Raw genomic sequence first — 24,851 nt, 5'->3', positions numbered from 1 at the left:
GTAATTAGCCCGTAGTTTTCCCACAAAATAAATAAGGGTATAGCTGGAATAGGTATTTGAGGTGGAGTATGGTGAGTAATTTGGTGGAATTAGGGGTGCAAGTTGAAACAGACGTTCTAATTTCCGTCAGTTCCGATTTTGGAACTTTTTTTTGTCATTCAGACTTCCAAAATTCCGATTTCCGAATTTTCCGTTTTTTTAGATTGGAAGTGGAATTATATAAGAAAATTGAAATTTCCAATTTTCAATCCAATTTAATTTTCAAAATTAATTCCGAAAAATTCTGATTTTCTTCCGAAAAATAAACCTATATGATGAACAGGTGGCGGGGGCGGAATTGTGTGGGGCCAAGTTTTTGCTATTTTAAGAAAATTTTAAATCCGCAAGTGGGGATATTTCTAATTTTTTGTATTCTACTAGGTTTAGGAGTTATTTCATTTTTTGCCTTTTTTTGGTAATTTTCTCGTTTTCCTAATTTGATTAGGGTTTTTCGTTTTCTTTAATATAAACTAGTACTACACCAATGCGATGCACGAGGTAGCATTTCGAAAGGTGAAAAAGGAAAATATTCAAATACGTTATCAATAAAAATAGTAATAAAACAATATATAGTAAAAGTTATTAGCAAAACTAAATTGACAAAGGGTTATATGAACTTAAATCGTCATAATATGGATTGATTGTTAATGAAACGAAGTATATTGAATGAATAAAAAATTAATAGACGTGCCATACATGTATTCTACAACTGGAGCAATTGACAAACACCATTATTTAGTTCTTTAACAAAACCGATTAAAAATACGTATACAAAATACATTTCATTTAAATGCATTTTGTAGTAACATAAAATTACCTAAATACAAACATCCATAAACCAATGTTTATAGTTGTATACCCGTAGTCGTAATCATAAACTACAACAATTATAAACTACCATTGTCGTGATCGTACTAAAAAGATTTTAGTAATCGTAAGAAAAATTATATTATCATGTCCTTTCATTTGTAAGAGATTGAAAATTCGAGCACTGATGCTTTGCCTCTGGAGGCGCTTGTCGAAGTCAAAATTTGAACGCCTTGCTGCCTCTTGCTCCTTTTCCTCTTGGCAAATGCATCCCCAATAAAATCAAGATTGATATCTGGAGAAGCCCTGGCAAAGTATTATACGGGTGAGTTAGGCCTTTTTAAGTTTTTCAGGATTCTAAGTCATTATTAGATTTAAACTTGAAACACGCTAAATAGAAACAAAAATATTCTAATGCAGTTACTTGCTCGACCTTAAAGAAAACTAAAATAACAAATTGTACGATGAAATTACTAATTGAATATTATAGCTTTTCAAATGTCAAACATTTGAAAAAACATGAATTAAAATGAAACCCATCTTTGTGAAAATCTTAATTGATTCCCAAAATTTGGTTCTAATGTATATCATATAACCAAAAATAATAATATGAACTTTGAACTGTGCAGTGATCTACTATGCTCTTCGAGCTCATCATAATTCAACTCTCTAAGGTGATCTAACTTTAGCATCATCATTTTGGCGCCGTCTGTGGGAAGGCAAACACAATCACGTAGCGCACATGATGGCCTTGAGACATCCGCTCAGGGGAGTGTGACACTGCTAACAACCTCCCACCTCGTGGAGGCTCTGGCTTGTCACATCCTCCTCCCAATGCTCGGGATCCACTACGAGGCCTTTCTCGGATGTCCCACTAGATCCTCAACAGGATTCACTTCTTCCCGCCCCTCGATCGGTTCAAACAACCAAGGAGGCCCTTCAACGCTAGTAAGGGTTATCGACTCCCTGGGGGCTTACTTCTGCCCCCAAAATATTTCGCTCGCCAAGGGTTATCGACTCCCTGGGGGTATACATTGCCCCCAAAACATTTCGCTCGCCAAGGGTTATCGACTCCCTGGGGGCTTACATTTGCCCCCAAAATATTTCGTTCGCCAAGGGTTATCGACTCCCTGGGGGTTTATAGTGCCCCCAAAATATTTCGTTCGCCAAGGGTTATCGACTCCCTGGGGGCAAATATTTCGTTCGCCAAGGGTTATCGACTCCCTGGGGGCTTACCTCTGCCCCCAAAATATTTCGTTCGCCAAGGGTTATCGACTCCCTGGGGGCTTACCTCTGCCCCCAAAATATTTCGTTCGCCAAGGGTTATCGACTCTCTGTGGGTTTATAGTGCCCCCAAAATATTTCGTTCGCCATGGATTATCGACTCAATGGGGGCCTACCTCCACCCCCCCTCGAACGGTTCAGATAACCGAAGAGGACCTTTAGCGTATGATCGCCGAACCTTCAACAAGATCAACTTCTACTTGCTCCTCTAACGGTTCAAATAACCGATAAGGACCTTCAGCGTACGACCGCGAAAAGTTTCAACTCGTGTTGCCACTGAAGCAATGGCACAACCATGCGCATCCACCTCAGACCATAGGTCTCGAGCGCCTCATCCTAAAGTGGAGGGCTATCCCATCCCAAGGTTGGCATTACCCTTACCTTTCAACCCCAAGTGGGTGCACATCTCATCTCAAGAGACGAGTATAATCTCCCTACTCAAAAAATAGAACATCCCAAAGGGGTGAACATTAACCACCTAAAAAAAAAGGAGAAGAAAGAAAAAAAAGAAAAAAAAAAGAAAAAAGAAGAAGATGAAAAGAAGAAGATGAAAAAACAAAAGAAGAAGAAGAAGAAAAAAGAAGAAGATGAAAAAAAGAAGAAGAAAAAAGAAGAAAAAGATAAATAAAAGAAAAAAAAAAAAAACAGCAGCCGAGCCGCGCGCCCACTCCAAGCCGCGCGCGCGGCTCCATTAAAAAAAAAATGCAGCCAACCGACTGCGCGCCCCCTCCAAGCCCCGCGCGCGCCTCTATCAAAAAAAAATATAAATAATATTGCAAAGCGCGTGCTCACACGCACCTGGGGGCAGCAGTTGCGCGCGCCTTCCCAAAGCCACCTTGGAGCGCGCGCTCCCATCAGATCGCGTGCAACTTTTACTACTCTCCACCAAATTGCGCGTAGATTTTGACGCGCTTCACCAAATTGCAAGAGAATTTCAACGCGCTCCACCAAATTGCGCGAGCTCTTTAACGCGCCTACCAAATCGCGTTCGCTATCAAATGGATAAATAAAAAATATTATTTCTCCGCGCCATGCCAACGGTTAACGCAAGACTACAACACCGATCTACTCTCGACACGATCCGGTACCCTTTTCGACCTGACTCCCACATCGACTCGAGAGTGGGGGGCTTGCAAGACTCCCACGAGGAGCAAACTCGTTGATCATATAACCTGTTGCGAGACAACTCCCACGAGGAGCCAACTCGCTCGGTCCTACAAACCCGTTGCGAGGCAACTCCCACGAGGAGCCAACTCCCTCGCATCTACAATACCACAGCGAGTTAACTCCCACGAGGAGACCACTCGCTCTGTCCTATACCCCGTTGCGAGACAACTCCCACGAGGAGCCAACTCCCTCGGATCTACGAAACCACAACGAGATAACTCCCACGAGGAGACCACTCGCTCCGTCCTACAACCCGCAGCGAGACAAATCCCACGAGGAGCCAACTCGCTCGGTACCACAACCCGCAGCGAGACAACACCCTCGAGGAGCCAACTCGCTCGGTCCTACAAACCCGTTGCGAGGCAACTCCCACGAGGAGCCAAGTCCCTCAGATCTACATTACCATAGCGAGATAACTCCCACGAGAAGACCACTCGCTCCGTCCTACAACCCGCAACGAGATAACCTCTATCCACACACTCCTCAGTCGTGCGTCATCCAATGCTCCTACAACTTCGGTGCGAGACAACTCCCATGAGGAGACAACTCGCCCGAAATTCCCTATATAATCGCAAGCTCAAGTTAGCACGATTACAACCCTAGAAACACTTAGATATATTATGGGAATCTATATAGCCTGGCCAGCTTGATTACTCAAATTTATCTACTTGTTTTCGATGAGTCATTCATTAAAACGTGGCCACGGTCCAAACACACTTACGACCCACGAGGTTCAACAAGGGGTACGATCCCCATAAAAAAAATAAAAAACCTTGAGAGCCTGATCCCCTCCTCAAGTACATCACGCACAAGGCTATATGTAAACACATACAAGCAACGCGTTAAAACATTGACATTGTCGATAAATAACAACTCCCACGAGGAGAATACTAGCTCCATGCTACTACATTATCGCGAGACAACTCCCACGAGGAGATAACTCGATCAACTCTATTACCCCACGACGAGACAACTCCCACGAGGAGATAACTTGATCCGCGCTACCACATCGTCGTGGGACAACACCAACGACTCAAGTCACTTACATCGCGACAACTTGGTCGCGCTACGCGCCAACGCGCCTTCACGCCCCTCCGACACACGCTCCAACGCGTTTTCGCACACCATCTACTACTACAATTTTTACTCTCGACACGATATGTCACCCATTTCAACATGGCCCACACATCGACTCGAGAGTGGGTGGCTTAATGATATGCCTAATTGGGCCAACCCAATGGGCCTACAATTTCCTTACATACTGGGCCACGAGCCCAATATCGAAGACCATTATCATCGAGGCTCAATCACCTTCAAGTAAGGTTTGGGCCCGACAATCTCAACTAAGCTATAAATAAAGGTTTGAACTCATTCCTTAAGGTACGTCCTATTAACTAAGCAATACTATCAATTGTATTCTCTGGACTATTTCCACTATCCCCACGTCTGACTTGAGCGTCGGAGGGGTTTCCGCCGGATCAACCCCCGGCCTAGTTCACGTGTTCTATGATTGCATGTATCTCAAGGTCATCAAGCTCGTGAGCCAGTGATCCACTCTGCTCTTCCAGCTCATCATATTTCAACTATCTAAGGTGATCTATCTTTAGCAGCATCGAAGACTGTAAATGAAAGTCATTATTACTAATATTCTACCTCCAACCGAGTCAAGTACATCAGACATGTCGCTGCAAATAAGCCATAAAAATATGTTATCGATAGAACACCACCTTACTTCTTTTATATATAAGATTTACTCGTATAGACATATTTTTTGCATCACTTACCAATTGTACAAAGGGTACAATTTTTATTTTCTTTTAAAAATGCCCCATTTATATAGCCATCGACCAATAGCTCTTATAAACCTTAAACAGTAACTCAAATAAAATATAATCAAAATTGAACAATAGTGAATCGTTATTAAAAATAAGGAATTACTTAAGTTGACAATACCATCAAAGGGATTTAACATTAGACTAAGTCATATTTTCTCCGAAAAAGGACTTTGATGTCCCTGGCTGTTTTATCACCATCACCACATCACCATCGCTAAAAATTGCAATTTATTTCAGTTATTATATTACAATACTATAAATAAATAAAAAATTGCAATAAAAAGAAGATAAGTCTATAGAAAAATAGAAACATAAATTTTAATGAAGCCTCATACCAAGTGCTTAAGGATATGGAGATGGGGGGCAATCCATAACCATTTCAACTTGAACACTAATTCAAGTGTTAGGATTAGGCTAGAACCCTAACAGATTCAGCTAACAAACTCCCTCTCATTTATTGATTATAAAATATGGATTCCAAAATACATTCTCGATAACCCTCCTTCTCCAGCTAGCTTTCTATTTATAGCCTAGAGCTGCTGAAAAAGGTGACACACGTGTCACACAATGATTGGACGCAGCCAATCTCTACTAACCAATTAAAGTTGCTATTACTTAAGAAATTCAAAACACGTTTTTATAAGTTCTTCTGCGTTTTATCTTCCAAACGACGTCGTTCCTTCCGTCCCTGCCCAACCGATTAGGTAATACCGTTACAATACCTACCCCTTTTAACGAGCATGACCACATGCGTGGAATAAAGGAAAACGTTGCAGCATTGAATCCGCGTCTTCCCACGTCGCCTCTTCCATCGGTAAATGAGCCCATTGCACGAGCATTTGACCCACGGCGGTATTGTTGCGTTTAACCATACGCCTGTCCAACACCTTCAACGGGACTAAAAGCAACTCCCCATTATCTGTCATAGGCGGAATATCAGCCACTATCTGATCCCGCGAGCCAACATGCTTCTTGAGCAAAGAAACAGGAAAAACGGGATGAATTTTGGCTGTGGGTGGTAACTGTAATTCATACGCCACGGCCCCAATCCGACGGACAACTTGAAAGGGACCACAAAACTTTGGCGTAAGCTTCCATACTTGATTCTTGCGCATACTCGACTGTTTATAGGGTTTTAGGTTTAAATACACCCAGTCTCCTGCCACAAAGGCCCGCTCTTGCCGATGCTTACCGGCATGAAGTTTCATACGGTCCCGAGCCCATTGCAACAATTCTTTAAGGTGTTGCAACAACTTAGCATGATCATTGACCCATTTCTCCACACCTACGGATTTAAATTCCTCCACCACTCCATAGCCCACCAAAGGAGGTGGATAACCATACAACGCTTGAAAAGGAGACATATTAATAGCAGAGTGGTAAGTGGAATTGTACCACCACTCAGCTAGTGCCAACCAACTACTCCACTGCTTAGGCAATTTGCAGCACATGCATCGCAAATACCCCTCCAAGCACTGATTAACTCGCTCAGTTTGACCATCCGTTTGCGGATGATAGGCAGTACTCAACTGTAATTGCACCCCCAAAGCCTTAAACAATTCTTCCCAAAAAGCGCTGGTGAATATCTTGTCACGATCCGAGACAATATACGTAGGTAAGCCATGCAATTTGTAAATGTTGTTCAAGAAAACTTATGCTAATGAAGATGCACTCATAGGATGGCTGAGAGAAATGAAGTGACTGTATTTGGTGAATCTATCAACCACTACCCAAATAGTATCCTTGCCCTTGGAAAGGGGAAGCTTCTCAATAAAGTCCATAGTAATATAACTCCAAGCTTGCACTGGAACTGGTAAAGGTTGGAGCAAGCCAGCCACTTTGGAATTTTCATGTTTGTTGAGTTGACAAATACAGCAGGCAGTGACTAATGCTTTGACTTCCCCCTTCAAGCCAGGAGAATCAAAGATGTTGTGCACCATCTGATAAGTTCTTTGGATGCCAGAATGCCCCCATAAACCTGAGCCATGCATAAACTCCAAGATAGTATTCCTTAGATCACCAATATGGCCAACAAACACTTTGCCCTTGAACTTCAATAAGCCAGAGGCATAGTGGAAGTAAGAAACATCCCAGGGCCAAATAGCTTGATTGGAAATAGCTTCTTGAGCAATGTCATCATCCACATAACTGGCTTGAACTTCCTCATGCCAAAGAGGAGTAACTACAGTGATTGTAGTCACTTGCACTTCCTGTGGAGTAGCACACTGCATCAAGCCAGTATCTCTTCTGGAAAGGGCATCTGCTGCCTTATTTTCAACCCCTTTCTTGTACTCAATATTATAACTGAAGCCCAACAACTTGGCCAAATTTTTATGCTGTAAAGGTGTAGATATCTTCTGCTCCAGCAAATATTTGAGGCTTTTCTGATCTGTTCTGATAATAAAGGTGTTGTGGATCAAGTAAGCTCTCCACTTATGCACAGCCAATAAAATAGCTAAAAATTCCTTCTCATAAACAGATAAACCCAAGTTCCTAGGACCCAATGCTTTGCTCAAATAGGCAATGGGGTGACCATCTTGCATCAATACTGCCCCCACTCCATGATAACAAGCATCTGTCTCTAAGATGAAGGTCTTAGAGAAGTCTGGAAGTTGTAATACTGGGGCACTAGCCATGGCTTCCTTCAGCTCTTGGAAAGCAATGCTAGCCTCATTTGACCAAGAAAATTGCCCTTTCTTGAGCAAATAAGTTAAGGGCCGTACCACAATACCATAGTGCCTTACAAACTTCCTGTAATATCCAGTAAGGCCAGGAAACCCCCTCAAAGCTTTGACTGAGTTTGGAACTGGCCAATCCTTAACTCCCTGGATTTTAGACGGGTCCATTCCCACTCCCTCTGCTGAAATGATGTGGCCCAAGTAGTCAATCTGGGATTGACCAAAGCTGCATTTGGACCCTTTGGCATAGAGCTGATGCTGCCTCAATATTTCCAAAGCAGTAGTTAGATGTGCCTTGTGACTGTTTAGATCTTTACTGTAGATGAGAATATCATCAAAAAATACCAATATGAACTCCCTTAAACACTCCCTAAAGATCTCATTCATAAGAGCTTGAAAAGTGGCTGGAGCATTAGTAAGACCAAAAGGCATGACTTTGAATTCATAATGGCCTGAGGCTGTGACAAAAGCAGTTTTGTGTATGTCCTTGTCTTCAACTCTAATTTGGTGGTAACCAGCCCTCAAATCTATCTTATAAAACACCTTAGCTCCATGAAGCTCATCCAACAAGTCATCAATAATAGTTATTGGATACCCATCCTTAACTGTAATGGCATTTAACTTTCTATAGTCTACACAAAACCTCCATGATCCATCCTTCTTCTTTACTAGTAGAACCGGTGAAGAAAAGGACTAGTGCTATGCTGAATGATACCACATAGTAACATCTCATCAACCATTTTTTCTATCTCCTTTCTCTGCAAATATGGATATTTATATGGTTGCATTTTAAATGGTGGCATACCTGGCTTAATGACAATAGGATGTTCTGAGCCTCTCTTAGGTGGTAGATCAGTGGGCTCTTTGAACACATCTGGAAATGCTTGTAGTATATGGGACAATTCTTGAGGAAATGGTGTGGAAGTGATATTCCCATCCATCCCAGCTACCATGCAAATACATCCAATCATTACCTTGCCCCTCTTGAGAAGATGATGCACTTTCTCACCAGTAATGGCCTTCAATGCTACCTCAGATGGACCCCCTTGCAACCTAATGGTACGGCCATCCTTCCTCATAGTAATTCGTTGCTTGGTGAAGTGGAAAGTAATAGGTTCCAGTTGTTTCCTAAGGTCCACCCTAATGACCAAATCACATCCTCCAAGGTCCAACAATCTCACCTCAGCTTGGAATGAGTGTTCCCCTATCTCCCATTTAAACTGAGTACATTTAGCATCACTACATATCTTCCTTCCATCAGCTACTGCCACTTTCATTGCTGAAGTTTTCTCCACTATGCATTGCAACTTCCTAGCAGTATTGATGTCTAAGAATGTGTGAGAGCTACCAGTGTCTGCCATAATAGAAATATGTTGCATGTGTGCAGTACCTATGAGTTTGATGGTGCAAGTGATTGCTTGGCCAGCCAAAGCATATACCGAGATCTTATACAGTTGTTGATCTGGCTCTACTGGAATCTCCTCCTCAGCCTCTAAGAATTCTTCATCACTGGAATCCTCTTGAGTTTCAGCTGCCATGATCATGAACAACCTCTTGCACTTATGGCCATAGGTATATTTCTCATCACAGTTATGGCAAAGGCCCTTTTTCCTTCTTTCTTCCAACTCTTGCGTAGAAAGTTTCTTGATAGGTGGTAGTTTAGACTCCCCCATCGGTTGTTGTTTGTATGGCTTAAATCCTAACCCCACTGGTTTAGCAGCTTGCTTGAAACTTCTTTGCATCTGCTCCAATGATTTTTCCTGTAGTTTAGCACTGCTAACTGCATCCTTAAGAGTACGAGGTTTAAGTAATTTCACCATGCTCTTAATCTCCTCTCTCAATCCACTGACAAAGCTCTTGATGAAATACACCTCCGATAGTGTTCGATTCATGTGCAACATCAAAGCTTTTAATTCCTCAAATTTTACCACATATGCCTCCACTGTACCCTCCTGCCTCAATTTGTTGAAGGTTTCCACTACACTCTCATCCTCCTCCTCACAAAATCTATCCATAATCATGGTCGTAAACGTTTCCCACTCCACTGATTCTCTTCCTTCAGCTCTTCCTTCCATGTACATGGATGCATATTCAACTTTCTCGTGATCCGGTGTTTTGTAAACATAAAAATATTTCTGACATTTTCGAATCCATCCCCTCGGATTATCCCCGGTAAATCTAGGGAATTCCAGCTTAGGACCTTTGTGACTGGAAATAGATGAATAGGTGGTTGGAACGTGGTCCGTTTGCCGATGCATGGGGATCGTATACGGCGGTGGTCCCTCCGTTCGTCCTCGTGTTGCCGCCCCCAATGAATTCGCCGGAGATCTAGAGCTTAACGACGGTTCCTTGTTACGATTTGCCACCACAAACCGCCCAAATTCCTCCAATTTCTTCGTTAGTTCATCAAATCTGCCGTCCGTACGCCGATTAGCTTCCGTTAACTTCTCTTCTACATCCTTACTCAACTCTAATCGGAGATTTTGCTGTCCACTGAACAAACTCGCGACGTGTTGCTCCAATGCTTTCGTCTGCTCTTCCATTGATGACATATGCTGCTCCATTGCTTCCACTCGAGTGTTGTTCTTCGCCATCTTCGATCGATCGAATTCAGAGTGCGCTCGTTGATGCCGCCAGAATTTGGCTCTGATGGCCACTTGTTAGGATTAGGCTAGAACCCTAATAGATTCAGCTAACAAACTCCCTCTCCTTTATTGATTAGAAAATATGGATTCCAAAATACATTCTCCATAACCCTCCTTCTCCAGCTAGCTTTCTATTTATAGCCTAGAGCTGCTGAAAAAGGTGACACACGTGTCACACAATGATTGGACGCAGCCAATCTCTACTAACCAATCAAAGTTGTTGTTACTTAAAAATTCAAAACACGTTTTTATAAGTTCTTCTGCGTTTTATCTTCCAAACAACGTCGTTCCTTCCGTCCCTACCCAACCTATTAGGTAATACCGTTACATCAAGATAACACGTGCAAGGAACATATCAGGGTGAAAAAAAAGGTACATATCTTAGAAAATGGATCTGAATAATTGCACAATTATGGGATCTAAAGAACGAGAGAATCAGGTGCGGACCCAAGGCATGTGTTGGGAGGGGGGGGGGGGGGGGGGGGGCTGCAGAAAAAAAAAATTACCTTTTCTTTTTAAATATGTGCAGTTATTTTTGTATTAATTTATACACTTTAGCACCCCAAAGTTAAAATTTTATACCATTTTACCCCAAAATATTTTTTAGCCCCCCCACCCAAATCCCCATGAATCCACCCCTGCAGAGAATGAATGCATATTTAGAGAGTTGACGTATCTAGTATTGCAACGATAAATCCTCATAAGATCCATTAACATATCGATCAATCAGCTATGTAACAGCCAAATAAGATTTCCGTTTTGAAAAAAGAAAACCCTAATTTAGAAAAAAATCCTTTTCGATAACAGAGTAATTAAAGAAATATGGATGCGCAAGAAAAATTCCCAATTAGCACTTTTCTCACTATGCAAATATGTAACTACTATTTGGATGAAATTGACTCAACACCCCACCCATACAGTGTCTTCGCAAATTGGAACACAGAGCTTCATATACGGCTAAGATGTTTAGGGGGAGATGAAACCTGGTTTTTTTTTTTATAAACTGGGAGGGTTTTTAAATTGTCGAAGTTTTTGAATATGAAATGAATCTTAATATCGTTTGGAGATTTTGTTTTAAAAAACTGCCAAATGCTAATAAAACTGGCTGACTAAAATAACAAAAACGCCATTAGAAAACCACAATATTACAAAAACAGCCCTAGGGTTTGAAACCCTAAAATGCCACGTGTCAATATATTATGGCATGAATTGTCTTTATATATATATATATATATATATATATATATATATATATATATATATATAGAGAGAGAGAGAGAGAGAGAGAGAGAGAGAGAGAGAGAGAGATAGATAGATAGATAGTTGCTCTAGGGTTTATTTTTCAGCATCTTTAATTATCAATAAAGTTTATGAGTTTTCTCTTAATTATCTGGTGGATTTCAGAGTTATCGTGTTCTATAGGATTAATTCGTTGCAATTAATTCTTTTATCGTGCTTCTGTTCTGCCTCACTATAAATAATTTATACTATATAATACATATTTTAAGTTTTTCTTGTTTTCTGAAATAGTAATTTGATTTAAGTTTTGTTTTAGGATTTTGACGTATTGAATTGTTGTTAAAAGTTTTATTGGATATTATGATGTGGTGTATTTTTATTTATTTTTTTGAACTGAAATTTAGCATTTATTAGTTTTACTTTTATTGACATCGATATTCTTATTTTTGGAAAATTATGAAAGTTTCAAAAAGTTTCGCTAAGTTTTGAAATTTTAAAACTTATTTGATTTTTGAAATTCTGAAAATTTTGAAACTGAAATTTGATTTGATTTTTGTACTTCCAAAAAAATTGGAAAATTTTCGAAAAGGCTAATTCCCATAGGATCCATTCAACTTTGAGACCTAGATGAAATCCATATAGTCTCACCCCTTTAAATAACTTCAGTTTTCCAAATTGCATATGGATAATCAACGGCTATAATATTTTAAAGACGACGATTATATGTAATCCAAAAATTGCTTAGGGGAAGACCAAATCTAATTTTTCACCAAATGAATTACTAAAAGACTATTATACCCTTACTAAAATACAAAATCCACAATTACAAAATTCCATAACTTTCTTTGTGCAAGACCACACCAACCAAAATCCATTTTATCTTCCTTACAAACCCATTTCACACAAATTATTCATCTTCTCCAAAAATTCTCAACACTCAAAACCCTCTAATCTTACTAAAACATGCAAATGGATAACATTATGGAGTCACGAGACATCAATGTGGAGAATTCTATAGACTAAATAGAAAACAAACTATGAATGAATGTTTTTTATAGTTAGGTGATCGATTTTTTTAAGTTTTCAAAAAAAAAAAAATTCGCGCAGTCAAAATTCGATATATACATGTCGATTTTTGTCACAAAATTCTACATTTAGACGTTGATTTTTTAGCAAGAAAACGACATCAACTCTAGTTGTCGATTTTTTGGCGAAAAATTGACATGTATATGTCGAATTTTGTTGCAAAAAACGACATGTACATGTCGATTTTTCGCCAAACGATCAACATCTAGATTTTTGCCAAAAAATCGACATGTAGATGTCGATTTTTCAACAAAAAATCAACATGTACATGTCGAATTTTCTTCTTTTTCTTCCTTTTCTTCTTCTTCTTCTTCTCCTTGTTCTTCATCTTCTTCTTCTTCTTCATGCTCTTTCTCTTCTTCTCCTCCTCCTTCTCCTCCTTCCTTTTTTCTTCATCTTCTTCTTCTTTTCCTCTTCAAGCACCGGCGGTTGGGCGGCGGCAATTCTCCGGCGGCGGATGGGCGGCGGCAATTCTTCTTTTATCCCGCTAGAGCATTCCTTCTCGTTTTTTGAATTAATAATATCAAAATCAACTTTTATTGGGGTTATATTTCTAATTTTCAGTCTTGCTCTTAGTAACTTTATTTATATTTTGGTCTTGCACATGTAGTAGGTCTTGCCCTCATAAATTTTGAGATTGGGCGCAGTTTATTTTAAATTAATTAAATTACATACAAAGAATTAAATCAACCGTCTTCACTAAAATCTCCATTATAATCCTTCTCAAAATACAAATCCACAAGCAGGAATAACCTTCGCCGGCACGGCCAATCCGCCGCCGCCGATATGTTTCTATCAATTTTGGTTCGTCGACGGACGACGATGAAAGAGCAATTACTTGCATCCATCGAAGGCCACAACAACCGTCACACCCGTAGTAGCTCCGGCAACAGCCGCAATGGCGATTTCAGTAGTATGCGGCGGCGGGCGGCGGAACTCGATTAATTCGGCAACCACCTATGTGTATATATGCATTCATTCTGTCATAGCAATTTACTGTTTCTGGTTAGATAATGCCTCAGATTTATTATGAAGTATTATCTCCTTTTGGGATTTGTTGAGGAAATTAAAATAATTTGTGAGTTTATTAAATACCACATGATTTCGTTCACCGTCAATCAATCCATAATGATTTGACTTTTGACAGAGTATAAAAACAAAATCTTGACCAATTCTTACTCCGATACCACCAAGTTCTAGGGTCAAATAACAAAGTCAATCCCTTTATTATTATTATCACCTTCTCTCATTCAAAGTTGTCATCAGTTTTGCTACAGTTCTAGGGTATAAGTTTGAATCTTGAATTCCTGTCAATTGTTTCTCTTTGAGAATATTTGATTTGATTTTTCTATTTTGTTTTTGATTCTTGAATGTAGAATTGGTGCTTAAACTGAATTATACCATTTTCAATATTCAGTGCAATAATTGATTCGATATAAGGTGTAGTTTGTTTTCGTTCTTTGATTTTGTGGACTTTCACCACCCTATGAAATAACTGTTTTTTTTTTCGGTAAGATTGAATCTCTTTGCCTAATCAATAAAGAACAATAAAAAAGAAAAAAGAAAAAAAAAAAAAAAAAAAAGAGAGAGAGAATTCGTTTATTTTCAACTAAGTAGTCGATTATGCCGTCTGATATCTGTGGATCAAGCGTGCTTTTGGCTTTGCCTGATGATATATTTCCTGTAATCACGAGTTCCCTCTCTCCGAGGGATGTGTGTAGTCTTGGTATCAGCTGTCCAGGTCTCAACGATGTCGTTTCCTCAGACAAAGTATGGTTTGCCCAATGTAATAAATTGGGAATACTACTTCCTCTTAGCACCCTCATTGAATGGAGGAAGGGAGTTTCTTCTTACAAGGCCCTTTGTCGATTCTTGGTGAATATTCATCCATTGATGGGCATTTGGGTTGACAAACACCCTAAGTTTGGCAATGTAGTATATGTTATGCCTGGTTTTCTATCAGTTGTTGGATGCAGGATTATTCACGAAAAGATAGGCCCTTTAGACCTTGAAGATGGTCCTATTTTGTGGAGACCTGTATTTGAAATTATCTGCAAATACGACGGCTCCACAACATTCTTTTTACACGGGAAGGAGCGAGCAGCAGAATATGTTTACCCCGGATTTATTAAATCAGTTGATAGGAACTGTAACGTGCTTTTGCTCGAGGTGGAGCCTACTGATCAACAAGATGAAATAGATAAGGATGTACCACAGAAAATGTGGACTGAAAGGCCTTTTATCCATTTGTGTTCTGGTGATAGGCAGAAGCTCCTCGGTTTTGTTACTAGCCAAGCCCGCGATATTGTTCCGGATGCAGCAAACGTGTTATTGTTTCCTCGCTCGAGAAACAATCAGGTTGATTCAGAACAAGATTTTGCAGTCTTACGTGAAAGAAGATTGTTGCTTTTACAAATGTATAATCGTTTTAATACGAATCATGATTTGAAATCGATTGAGTTCCTCATAAGTCTTCAACATCATGCTTCACAGACAGGTGACAGGGGTCGCCCTCACCGCATTAAGGGTAAGACTCTGTTTGGATTTCTAAAGAATGGTCTCAAACAGCTACTAAGGCAATCGAGATCAACAAACGGTGAACGAAAATACGTTACACCTCTCGAATTTCTTGGATCAAACTTTAAGTTGGGATTGAGTTTACGAGCCGAAGCTATGGAATTACGTCGTTTTAAAGCGTGGCCTTATATGGACGGAAGTCCATCCGCTCTCTATAAAGTGCCTAATCGGGCTCCCAAGGCAAGTCACGAGTATGCTGGTTTGTGGGGAGGGACTTTTGGTTGGCCACCATCTTCAGACAAGCCTGGAAAGGCCCTTTTCTTTATTTTGATCTCTTACGAAGAATCGAAACATATGATTGGTACCAAGATATTAGAAGGCACATCCTATGTTGGGCTTCGTAATGAATCGGCGATGTTTGTTGTGAATACAGATCACCCATCCATGCACATATTCTCATGGGATACGGAAGAAGAATCTAATCGGATTAGTGATGTTAAGCAGTCTTTTAAGGGAGAAGGTATTTCATGTTCTGGTTATAAACCTGGTTCGCTTTTTGTTCTTGAAAATAGATTGCTCGTTTTTGTATGGGATGAGTCAAGGGAAGTGTTGACTTTGCAGAGGCTCGATTTGGGGGAGCTTTTAAGAAAAGGTGAAAGAGTGCATTCTTTGTCACCGGTTTTTAATTTTGTGCATCATAGGTACACAAACTGGGTAAACAGAATAACCCCCCCCTGTGTTTTGTAAAACATGCACCATATCCTCCTGTGTTAGTTTTATTGCATAGAACCCCCCTATGTTTTGTTTTTTTCTCATGAAAATCCAGATTATGGAAATATTCTCATGTTTAGTTTGTATTGTGCAAATAATTCTTGTCACGTGCAAAATTTTTATGATGGTTTGTAAAATAAAGAAGGGTCTCGATTTATGAAAGAGGTTCGATATATTATTTCGACTGTACCGACTATGATATATTCTGACTTGAGTTTTTTGGTAAAATGCATTAGAAAAATAAACATTTGTATAATCGTTGTGTTTGGACTTGTTAGAGTCCGATGTTTATAGACAAAAACTCGTGCTGAAAAAGATTGATTTATTTTATGAATGACAAGTTTGGTGAGTTGTATATGTTTTGCAGTTTTTAGTTTATGTTAAATGTAATTATTTTTCCATGCGAAAATTGAAGAGATTTCTAATACTATGACAAATGTCGTGGTCTTCACTTTAAAACATGATGAGATTTATTGGCTGGAAGAAGGCGATCAAAATACGAAATTGTTGTGATCATTTCTTTCGTAAATATTGGGAAATTGTAGGTCCGTCGGTTACATTGATTCACAAAAAATTATGTGATTCTAATTCCCTTCATACCTATATAAACGAAACCAGGACTGTCTTGATTCCAAGAAAGAAACAACAACCCTTATTACAAGATAAATCCCGTGCTTGGGGTCCGTTTTAATGGATCGACTATGTTTGTAGTGAATATAGATGAACCATCCATGAACATATATTCCCATGGAATACTGACAAACAATCGAATCATATTAGTGTTAAGCAGTCGTTTACGGGAAAAAGGTATTTCAGATGGTTATTGTTTCAGATATTCCAGTTCTAAACCTGGTTCGCTTTTTGTTCTCGAGAATGGATTGCTCGTTTTTGTATGGGATGAGTCAAGGGAAGTGTTGACTTTGCAGAGGCTCGATTTCGGAAACGCGCTATTTTTTCTAAGGTATATGTACTCTCTTTTGTTTTTTCTCATCGTATCTCGTGATTTTTATAAACATGTATTGTTTGACATACTTTGTAATTCTTTATGGTATTCACAGGGATCAACTTTAGAAGAAAGAAAAAAATCAAATAAGACTGCATATGCAGGTGTTTGTTTGGATCCTCTTTTTTTTCTTTTCTTTTTTACTCTTGCTGCCAAACGAAGAACCGTGTCGTATATGAAAGAGGTTCGATATATTCGATATATTCTTTCAACTGTACTGACTATAATATGCTGACCGAGTTTTGGTAAAAATGCATTAGAAAAGAAACATTTGTATAACCATTGTGTTTGGACTTGTTAAAGTCTGATGTTTATTCACAAAAAAACTGATGTTTGGTGAGTAGTATACTTTTTGCAGTTTTTGGTTTTTGTTAAATATATATGATTTTTTGCAGTTATTTGGTTTTTGGTTTTTGGTATTTGAGGAATGATAAGTTTGGTGAGTACTGAGTATATTTAGTGTTATTAATAAGGGTGTTGATATTAGGCCTTCATAGTATTTGATATATATTATATATCAAATAATATAATATACTTTAACAAAGATGAAGAAGAATATATTGAGTTTAAGAGTTTTGGGTTTGAGGGAGAAGAAGAGAGTTTTTTTTTTTTTTTCTTTGATATGAAATGATGAAAATAAAAATTGTTCGTGTAAACTGTATTTTGTTTGATGAGGCGTATTTTAGTACTTTGCCAATAAAAAAAATTATTGGTGGTAGTAATCTAAGAAAAAAAATGTAAAAACTTTTATAAAATATAGTATTGAACTTGGAGGTATTGAAGTGAGAAAAAAATGTATTATGTTTAGTTGCCCCGTATATAATATGTATTGTACTATATATTTTTTATATTTTCAAGTTCTTAGGTAATTTCCCCATATAATTGTTCGTCCATATATATTTTTTTAATATTTATCGAAAATAATAGTAGTAAAATAATTTGGTAAATTAACAAGTTATTAATACAACTGTGCTTGTATTATCATCTATGTGGGGCCCCATGCTTCCATGCCTCGTCAATCTTTGCAAGATTGAGGTTCATAATTTTGGACAATGAATACATGCACTTTGCCCGCTCGGTGCTCTCGTCGTACCTAGGTGCAACTACTTGTCCCTCCACATGGGCACCTAGTATCATCTCGACATTGTGGAGAATGATAGTCATCTCTCCCCACGGCATATGGAAGTTGTTCGTCTCCAGCTGCCACTGCTCCACGAACGCAGACATCAACGGACCATCTATGTGCGGTAGGAAAGAGTGGGTTAGAGGTACAAACCGGTCATTCACAGAAAATGATTATCTGCAGTGACATCTATGTCTAATGGGGCAAGGGTAGGGGTGGTAAACGAGCCGAGCCGGAATTATTTTTCATTTTCTTTGGCCCGTTTATTCAGGAAACGGCGTCGTCTCTTCCCCTCCTCCCAATCAGCATTGTGCATTCTTTTCTTTTCCCTTTTCATCAGAAGCAGCCTGCTCGAAGATTAAATCAAGTTGTTTGTTATATCTTTCTCCACCTCGATACCACAGACTACCTCTCTTCAAGGTCTTGATTTCTCCATTACCTTTGTGTGATGTAATATTTCCGTTCTTTATTTTCGGAGTTTCTCATCTTATATGTAATTTTTTCTATGTTTGAATATTTTTTTTCTCTAAATTTTGTTATTCAGATTTGTGGTTAATTGCCTGTAGAAATCCTTTTTATTTGTGTATATTAATTTTGCAAAAAAAAAAAAAAAAAGTTTCATGTGTATGAATAAAATAGTGGGGAAGTATCTTATTCAATTCTTGTCCACTCTTTTTGGGCTTCATGTTTCACCACAGTTGCAAAAAAAAGGACAAAGATGGAGAAGGGAACAAAATGACAGGGGCTGCATAATTTATTATTTATTTTTACCATGTCTTTGAGCGTTAATTTCTAATTTTTCGTAGATCATCTTTTTTACCATAGTTACCATGCGAGGGGAGCAACATTTTTTATCGATTACAGGGAAGAAAACAGGGGGTGATGCACAACCGACGTTACACCACATCGAATGCCACTTTTTGTCTAGTGTGTTTTTCTATTGTTTTGTGTCTCCTATACTGTAACCTATTGAACCTTTTCTTGCGACGCCCAGTATGTGGCTTTTCACGACTATCGGTAAAAGAGCCGAGCTCGGCTCGTTCCCACCCCTAGGCGAGGGCAACTCCAATGGCATCGTAGTTGAAATTGGTTAGGGAGCTAATATGGGACTCCACTCGTCCAACCGTACATTCCTGCAATCATTTATTTACGAACACATATTAATTAATCGACTATTAAAATATTTTAATATAAGATATAAAAATTATAATATTAAAATTAAAACAAGTAATTAACTTACTTCTCCCCTCCAAATATATGCCGCTACGTGCGACTTGAAACTCGGAATCAAAGTCGGATCCCGCGGGCCACCGGGAAATGGACCATCTAGCACATACGGATTGACACGACTATGACTTCGACCTCCACAACCACCACGAGCTATGTTGGAACCACGGCTGCACTTCGACGAATGATCACGAAACTTGTGGATGAGGCTTGGACTCCATTTGTTCTCTAATTTTATAGGTAACAAGTTGCTGCAATAAACAACCACAATAATATGAAGATAGGCAAGGTGAGGCGCGGACTAGGTCGCTCTCTTAAGACGAATTTCACGACCCCTTCTCTAATGAGGTGCAAAAAGGTTCCGATCGTGTCGCCCATGGGATACAATAGCCCAACCTATCTCTCCGCTGTAACTTCACCGAAATTGCACGTTCGAGTGAAGTAGAAGCTTACACCCGACACACAACAAGAGCTCAAAATATATGTATATAGTATAGATGAAAAGTGTTTCTTTTTCTCTTCACACTACTCCATGTAAAGCCACAATATCCCCTTTATATAATATATAATATAACCCCCATAAAACCTCAATTTAATATAGAAATTATGGTATTTTATGTAGGAAAATAATGACTTTGAAGGTTTCAAAATAGTGGTCTAATGACACTCATAAAAGTGGTCAAAGTCATTATTATAATTTATAATAAAATATATTGTTTTTATTAAAATAACCCAACAATCCCCCACTTATTTTAATAAAAATAAGAATATAAATATACTTGAGCTCTTGCGGAGTATTATGCATAATGAAAGTGGGCAATGCCTTGAAACCTTCACTTAGTACAATATGTTTCCCGTACTAGAATCAAAGTGGACTTAGCCTTGAAACAGTGACCCTTGGGGCACGTAGAATCATATTGCACACATAATACCCAAAGTGTCCCGATCGAAACTTCTAAAGCCAGCACATTAACGGCCATGTGCTTTACCCCATTTCTCGTGAGAGCTCTAGAGAACAACCTTAATTCTCATAGGAAGCGGCCCCACTTCCACACTCACAAGGTGAATTCTATCAAGGATGTTTACGTAACTCCAACACCCCACCCATCCGGGCTATAGAACTCATTAGGAGATCAAAGTCTCAACCTCACAATTCGTTACGAGCTTTATTTGTGCACACGCATCATAGGGATGGATAATAAAAGTGTGCACTTTTATCACTATCAAGTTGCTTTCAGATTCGTTTTTCTTCGCCTAGTTCGTAGGATCTCTAGCCCCTAGGCGGTAGTATCCTCATCAACAACTTTACAAAATATATTAGGCTTTAACCCAATCCCCCTCGATGCATTTCAGATTATTTCTGAAATAATGTGAAATATAATTTCACAAATTTAGTATCATAGACTTTATGGCTTATTAACCATTTCTCATATACTTTCACTTAAATTTCACGTGATTTTTCTTATCATAGACTTTATGGCTTATTAACCATTTCTCATATACTTTCACTTAAATTTCACGTGATTTTTCTCATATGTTCACAGTACTGTATTTTCTTTTAATGATTCCGGATCCCATTAAAAGATTATCGTATTTGCCAACTGCAGTTTTTCAATCACATCTATCAATGCATAAATCATTGATTTTTCACAATATCATTAATCAAAGCACAAATCATTTGATTTGTCATACACTATGATTTTATATATCACATTCGTTATCAACCGGCCTCTCCATAGGCTAATGTCAAAACACTCAATCAAAATTGATATGAATTTTGACATTTAAATTATCGACATATAGCTATTCACACAAGGTGATAAATCTAATCAAATAAGAATATAATTCCTCTTATTTAGATTTTCAATAATCAACAATATTGAAACTTTCAAAAATGTTTCACTTCACAAATCACAAATTGATTTTCGCAAATCAATATTATATGTCACGTACATGCAAAATTAGGCCTTTCATAATTACTTGCATATTCAAGATTGCAAATAATATTTTTAATCCACAACAATAATATTACTCAATTATTCACATTATCACTATAAAAAATTTGCCATCATAAAATGAGCCATAGATCATGTCAAATTCAATTGTAACATGCTCATATAGGTAGACACTAAAAACCCCCACTAATTTTCAATATTTAAATAATACATAAAATGTTTAATCATACGATCATGCTCTCTAAGACCCCCACTACATCAAAATTTCAAACACATGGATCATGAATTAAATTCAAAATATAATATATCATGCTCATTTTCACAATTAGTGAAAACTATAATACCCCCACTATTTCTCAATTTAAATAAATTATTTATTTTCATAAAAATAGTTTATAATAATTCACCATAATATTCCACAACAGTAAGATAGTCTCAAACTTTTAATAATAAAATCAATACTTCATCAATATTAAAAAATCAATTTTAGCAATGCTCAAATTGTGCTTCATTTTCTTAGGCAAATTATAACGTTGCAAGTAAAGTCAAATTCACATATTTAATAACAACAATGCACGAAACAGTCATATATGCTATCAGATCACAAATTTATATAAATTGATTTAACACACAATGGTTAGAACATGCACAATATTTCAGTAGCAAAAAATGTGAGTAATTTTCAAGAACAAATTATCATGCCATCACTTTCAATATGAATTGCACTTCAATAGACCAGTTAATGCACATACGGTAAAATATTAAAAAATCAAGAGGTCACATGCAATTAAGTACACCTTAATGAAATTATTAATAATGAATTAATGTTACCTTGATTATTCAAACGGCTATATCATTCTGAATACATCTTGAACCGAAACATACCCGAGTTTGATAATTTTCATTTATCAAGTTTTTCTTACTTCGATTTTTTATGGTTAGGGAAAAAACGCGCACAATTGGCAGCTCCGGCAGTGTTCAGTATTTTGAGCATATCTCCCTCGTTTGAGATCCGATTCAAGAGATTTAATATATGTTTTGAACAGCCAACACAGAGTACTCTAACTTTCGTGTTTTATACTTTCTCAAATTCGGACATTATCAGGTCCGAAACAGACCTCAAAGTATAAATTCGTGAATTGTACATATATTCACCTACAACAAAAAATAAGATCATTAATTTTATTTCGTCAACACAGGATATTAATAAAATAAAATGAATTATCTCCCTTTTCATCATCAATGGTTCTCTTTTGGATCATCGTCAAAACTCATCTTCACGGGATCAAAAATTCGTCTTAAATTGTTGGAACCACGGCTGCACTTCGACGAATGATCACGAAACTTGTGGATGAGGCTTGGACTCCATTTGTTATCTAATTTTATAGGTAACAAGTGGCTGCAATAAACAACCACAATAATATGGAGATAGGCAAGGTGAGGCGCGGACTAGGTCGCTCTCTTAAGACGAATTTCACGACCCCTTCTCTAATGAGGTGCAAAAAGGTTCCGATCATGTCGCCCATGGGATACAACAACCCAGCCTATCTCTTCGATGTAACTTCACCGAAATTGCACGTTCGAGTGAAGTAGAAGCTTACACCCGACACACAACAAGAGCTCAAAATATATGTATATAGTATAGATGAAAAGTGTTTCTTTTTCTCTTCACACTACTCCATGTAAAGCCACAATATCCCCTTTATATAATATATAATATAACCCCCATAAAACCTCAATTTAATATAGAAATTATGGTATTTTATGTAGGAAAATAATGACTTTGAAGGTTTCAAAATAGTGGTCTAATGACCCTCATAAAAGTGGTCAAAGTCATTATTATAATTTATAATAAAATATATTGTTTTTATTAAAATAACCCAACAAGCTACATCCTCGATCTCGTGAACGGGGTCCACCGCAACCTCCTCATCCGTAGTATGGGAAGGCCCGACATTGGCATGTGCAGTCGATGATCTGACTACACCAGTTCTCTCAACCTCTCACCTACGTCGTGTAGACATAGTCATCCGCTCGCGCTCTTAATGCTCGGCCTCATCACGAACTGCTCACATAAGTGCCTTTGACTTGCCTTTGCATGTCATCTGTTAAATAAGACACTAAACAAGCCAGTCTAAATAATAATAAACAAAAACTTAAATAATGAACTGTTTCATGGAAAAAGAAACGAAATATATGCTTATATTTCGTAAGATAACTTACGAAATATAAGCACACATTTCGTGTCTTTTTCCACGAAATGTGAGAAAACGCCAGATACACAAACATTTCGTGCATAGTACAACAAAACGAAAAGGCTTAATTTCGTAAGAAAACTTACGAAATTCAAGTTTTAGTTTCGTCGTATTATACACAAAAGGCAGAAGAAATAAAAAATAATTATAATTTCGTGAAAAAAATCACGAAATTCTCTGTTTAATTTCGTGATTTTTTTCACGAAACGCAGACTTTTTTTTGCTATCTTCGGAATCAATGAAAACGTACCGATTATTGATGCAATTTGTTAATAAACAACTATAAAACATTGGATTGTCGAAATGGAGTTCGAGTTTTACCTTAAATCGTTGTCGGATTGCTCGTTGAATTCGCGGGAATTCGAAGGGTGTTTGAGAGAGTTGAGAGGATTTTGAATTTTTTTTTTAAAGTTACAAATGAATCAAAAGTGCACTGTAAGGTAGTAAAAGTTGCACTATGAATAGCATTTCAGTTACACGGCTGAATAATTGAAGTGTATTCGAACAGATGGGAGAAGTTCTGCACGCGATGCGGTGGTCGGGGCCGTAGAGGGAAAAGTTGTCGGTTTATGAGAGGAATGTTGTTTCAATTCCGGCGGTGGAGGCGTTTGACGTTCAGGCGGTGGTACATCAACAACCGGTACAAAAGTGATAATATTCCATATAATCTCGAAAATTACACAAAATTTAAAACCATGGACGCTTAAGATTTTTATAGCTGTAATATTGTTATGAATCCTCCTCAACACAAAACATAAATTCTCACAAGACAAAGGACTATATAGATATATATATATATATATATATATATATATATATATATATAAGTTATATGTACTTACGTTTATTAGTATAGAGATATATATATATATATAAGTTATATGTACTTACGTTTATTAGTATTGTATTTTAGGTAGTTTGTTTTGCATGGTAACATAGATAGGTAGTTTGTTTTGCATGGTAACATAGAATCCTATATGATTTGGATTCCTTGTAACTCCTATAAAAAGGAGCTTTACGTTTAATAAGAACAACACACAAGATTTCTTCTCCGAAAGGTTTTCACATGGTATCAGAGCGAAACGTATAGTTATCAAAAAAAAAAAAAAAAAAAAAAAAAAAAGAAGATGACTGGCGGTGAGAAGCTTACGGCGACCGGCGAAGGAACCAGCAAGGGGCAGTCGGCTGTCTCATCGTACTACCTTCACCCTTCCGATAAT

The 24,851-nt window shown here is 37.9% G+C and overlaps 1 protein-coding gene and 1 pseudogene across 1 annotated transcript; one reads left to right on the top strand and one right to left on the bottom strand.

Moving 5' to 3' along the window:
• Window positions 1–6,784: 6,784 nt before the first annotated feature.
• Window positions 6,785–10,404, bottom strand: LOC148766251 (uncharacterized). Its single transcript, XM_088827199.1, has 2 exons — window positions 8,616–10,404; window positions 6,785–8,415 (listed from the first exon to the last, which is right to left on the bottom strand). The coding sequence occupies exons 1-2, from the start codon at window positions 10,402–10,404 to the stop codon at window positions 6,785–6,787; spliced, it is 3,420 nt and encodes a 1,139-aa protein (XP_088683325.1).
• A 3,325-nt stretch (window positions 10,405–13,729) lies between these two features.
• On the top strand, window positions 13,730–17,042 carry LOC148766250 (F-box protein At5g39450 pseudogene; annotated as a pseudogene).
• Window positions 17,043–24,851: the final 7,809 nt, after the last annotated feature.

This window comes from Erythranthe guttata, chromosome 12, assembly GCF_056151865.1.
Source record: "Erythranthe guttata isolate IM_541 chromosome 12, IM_541, whole genome shotgun sequence".
In the NCBI taxonomy this organism is placed as follows: domain Eukaryota; kingdom Viridiplantae; phylum Streptophyta; class Magnoliopsida; order Lamiales; family Phrymaceae; genus Erythranthe; species Erythranthe guttata.
This window is presented reverse-complemented; position numbering and strand designations above follow the sequence as displayed.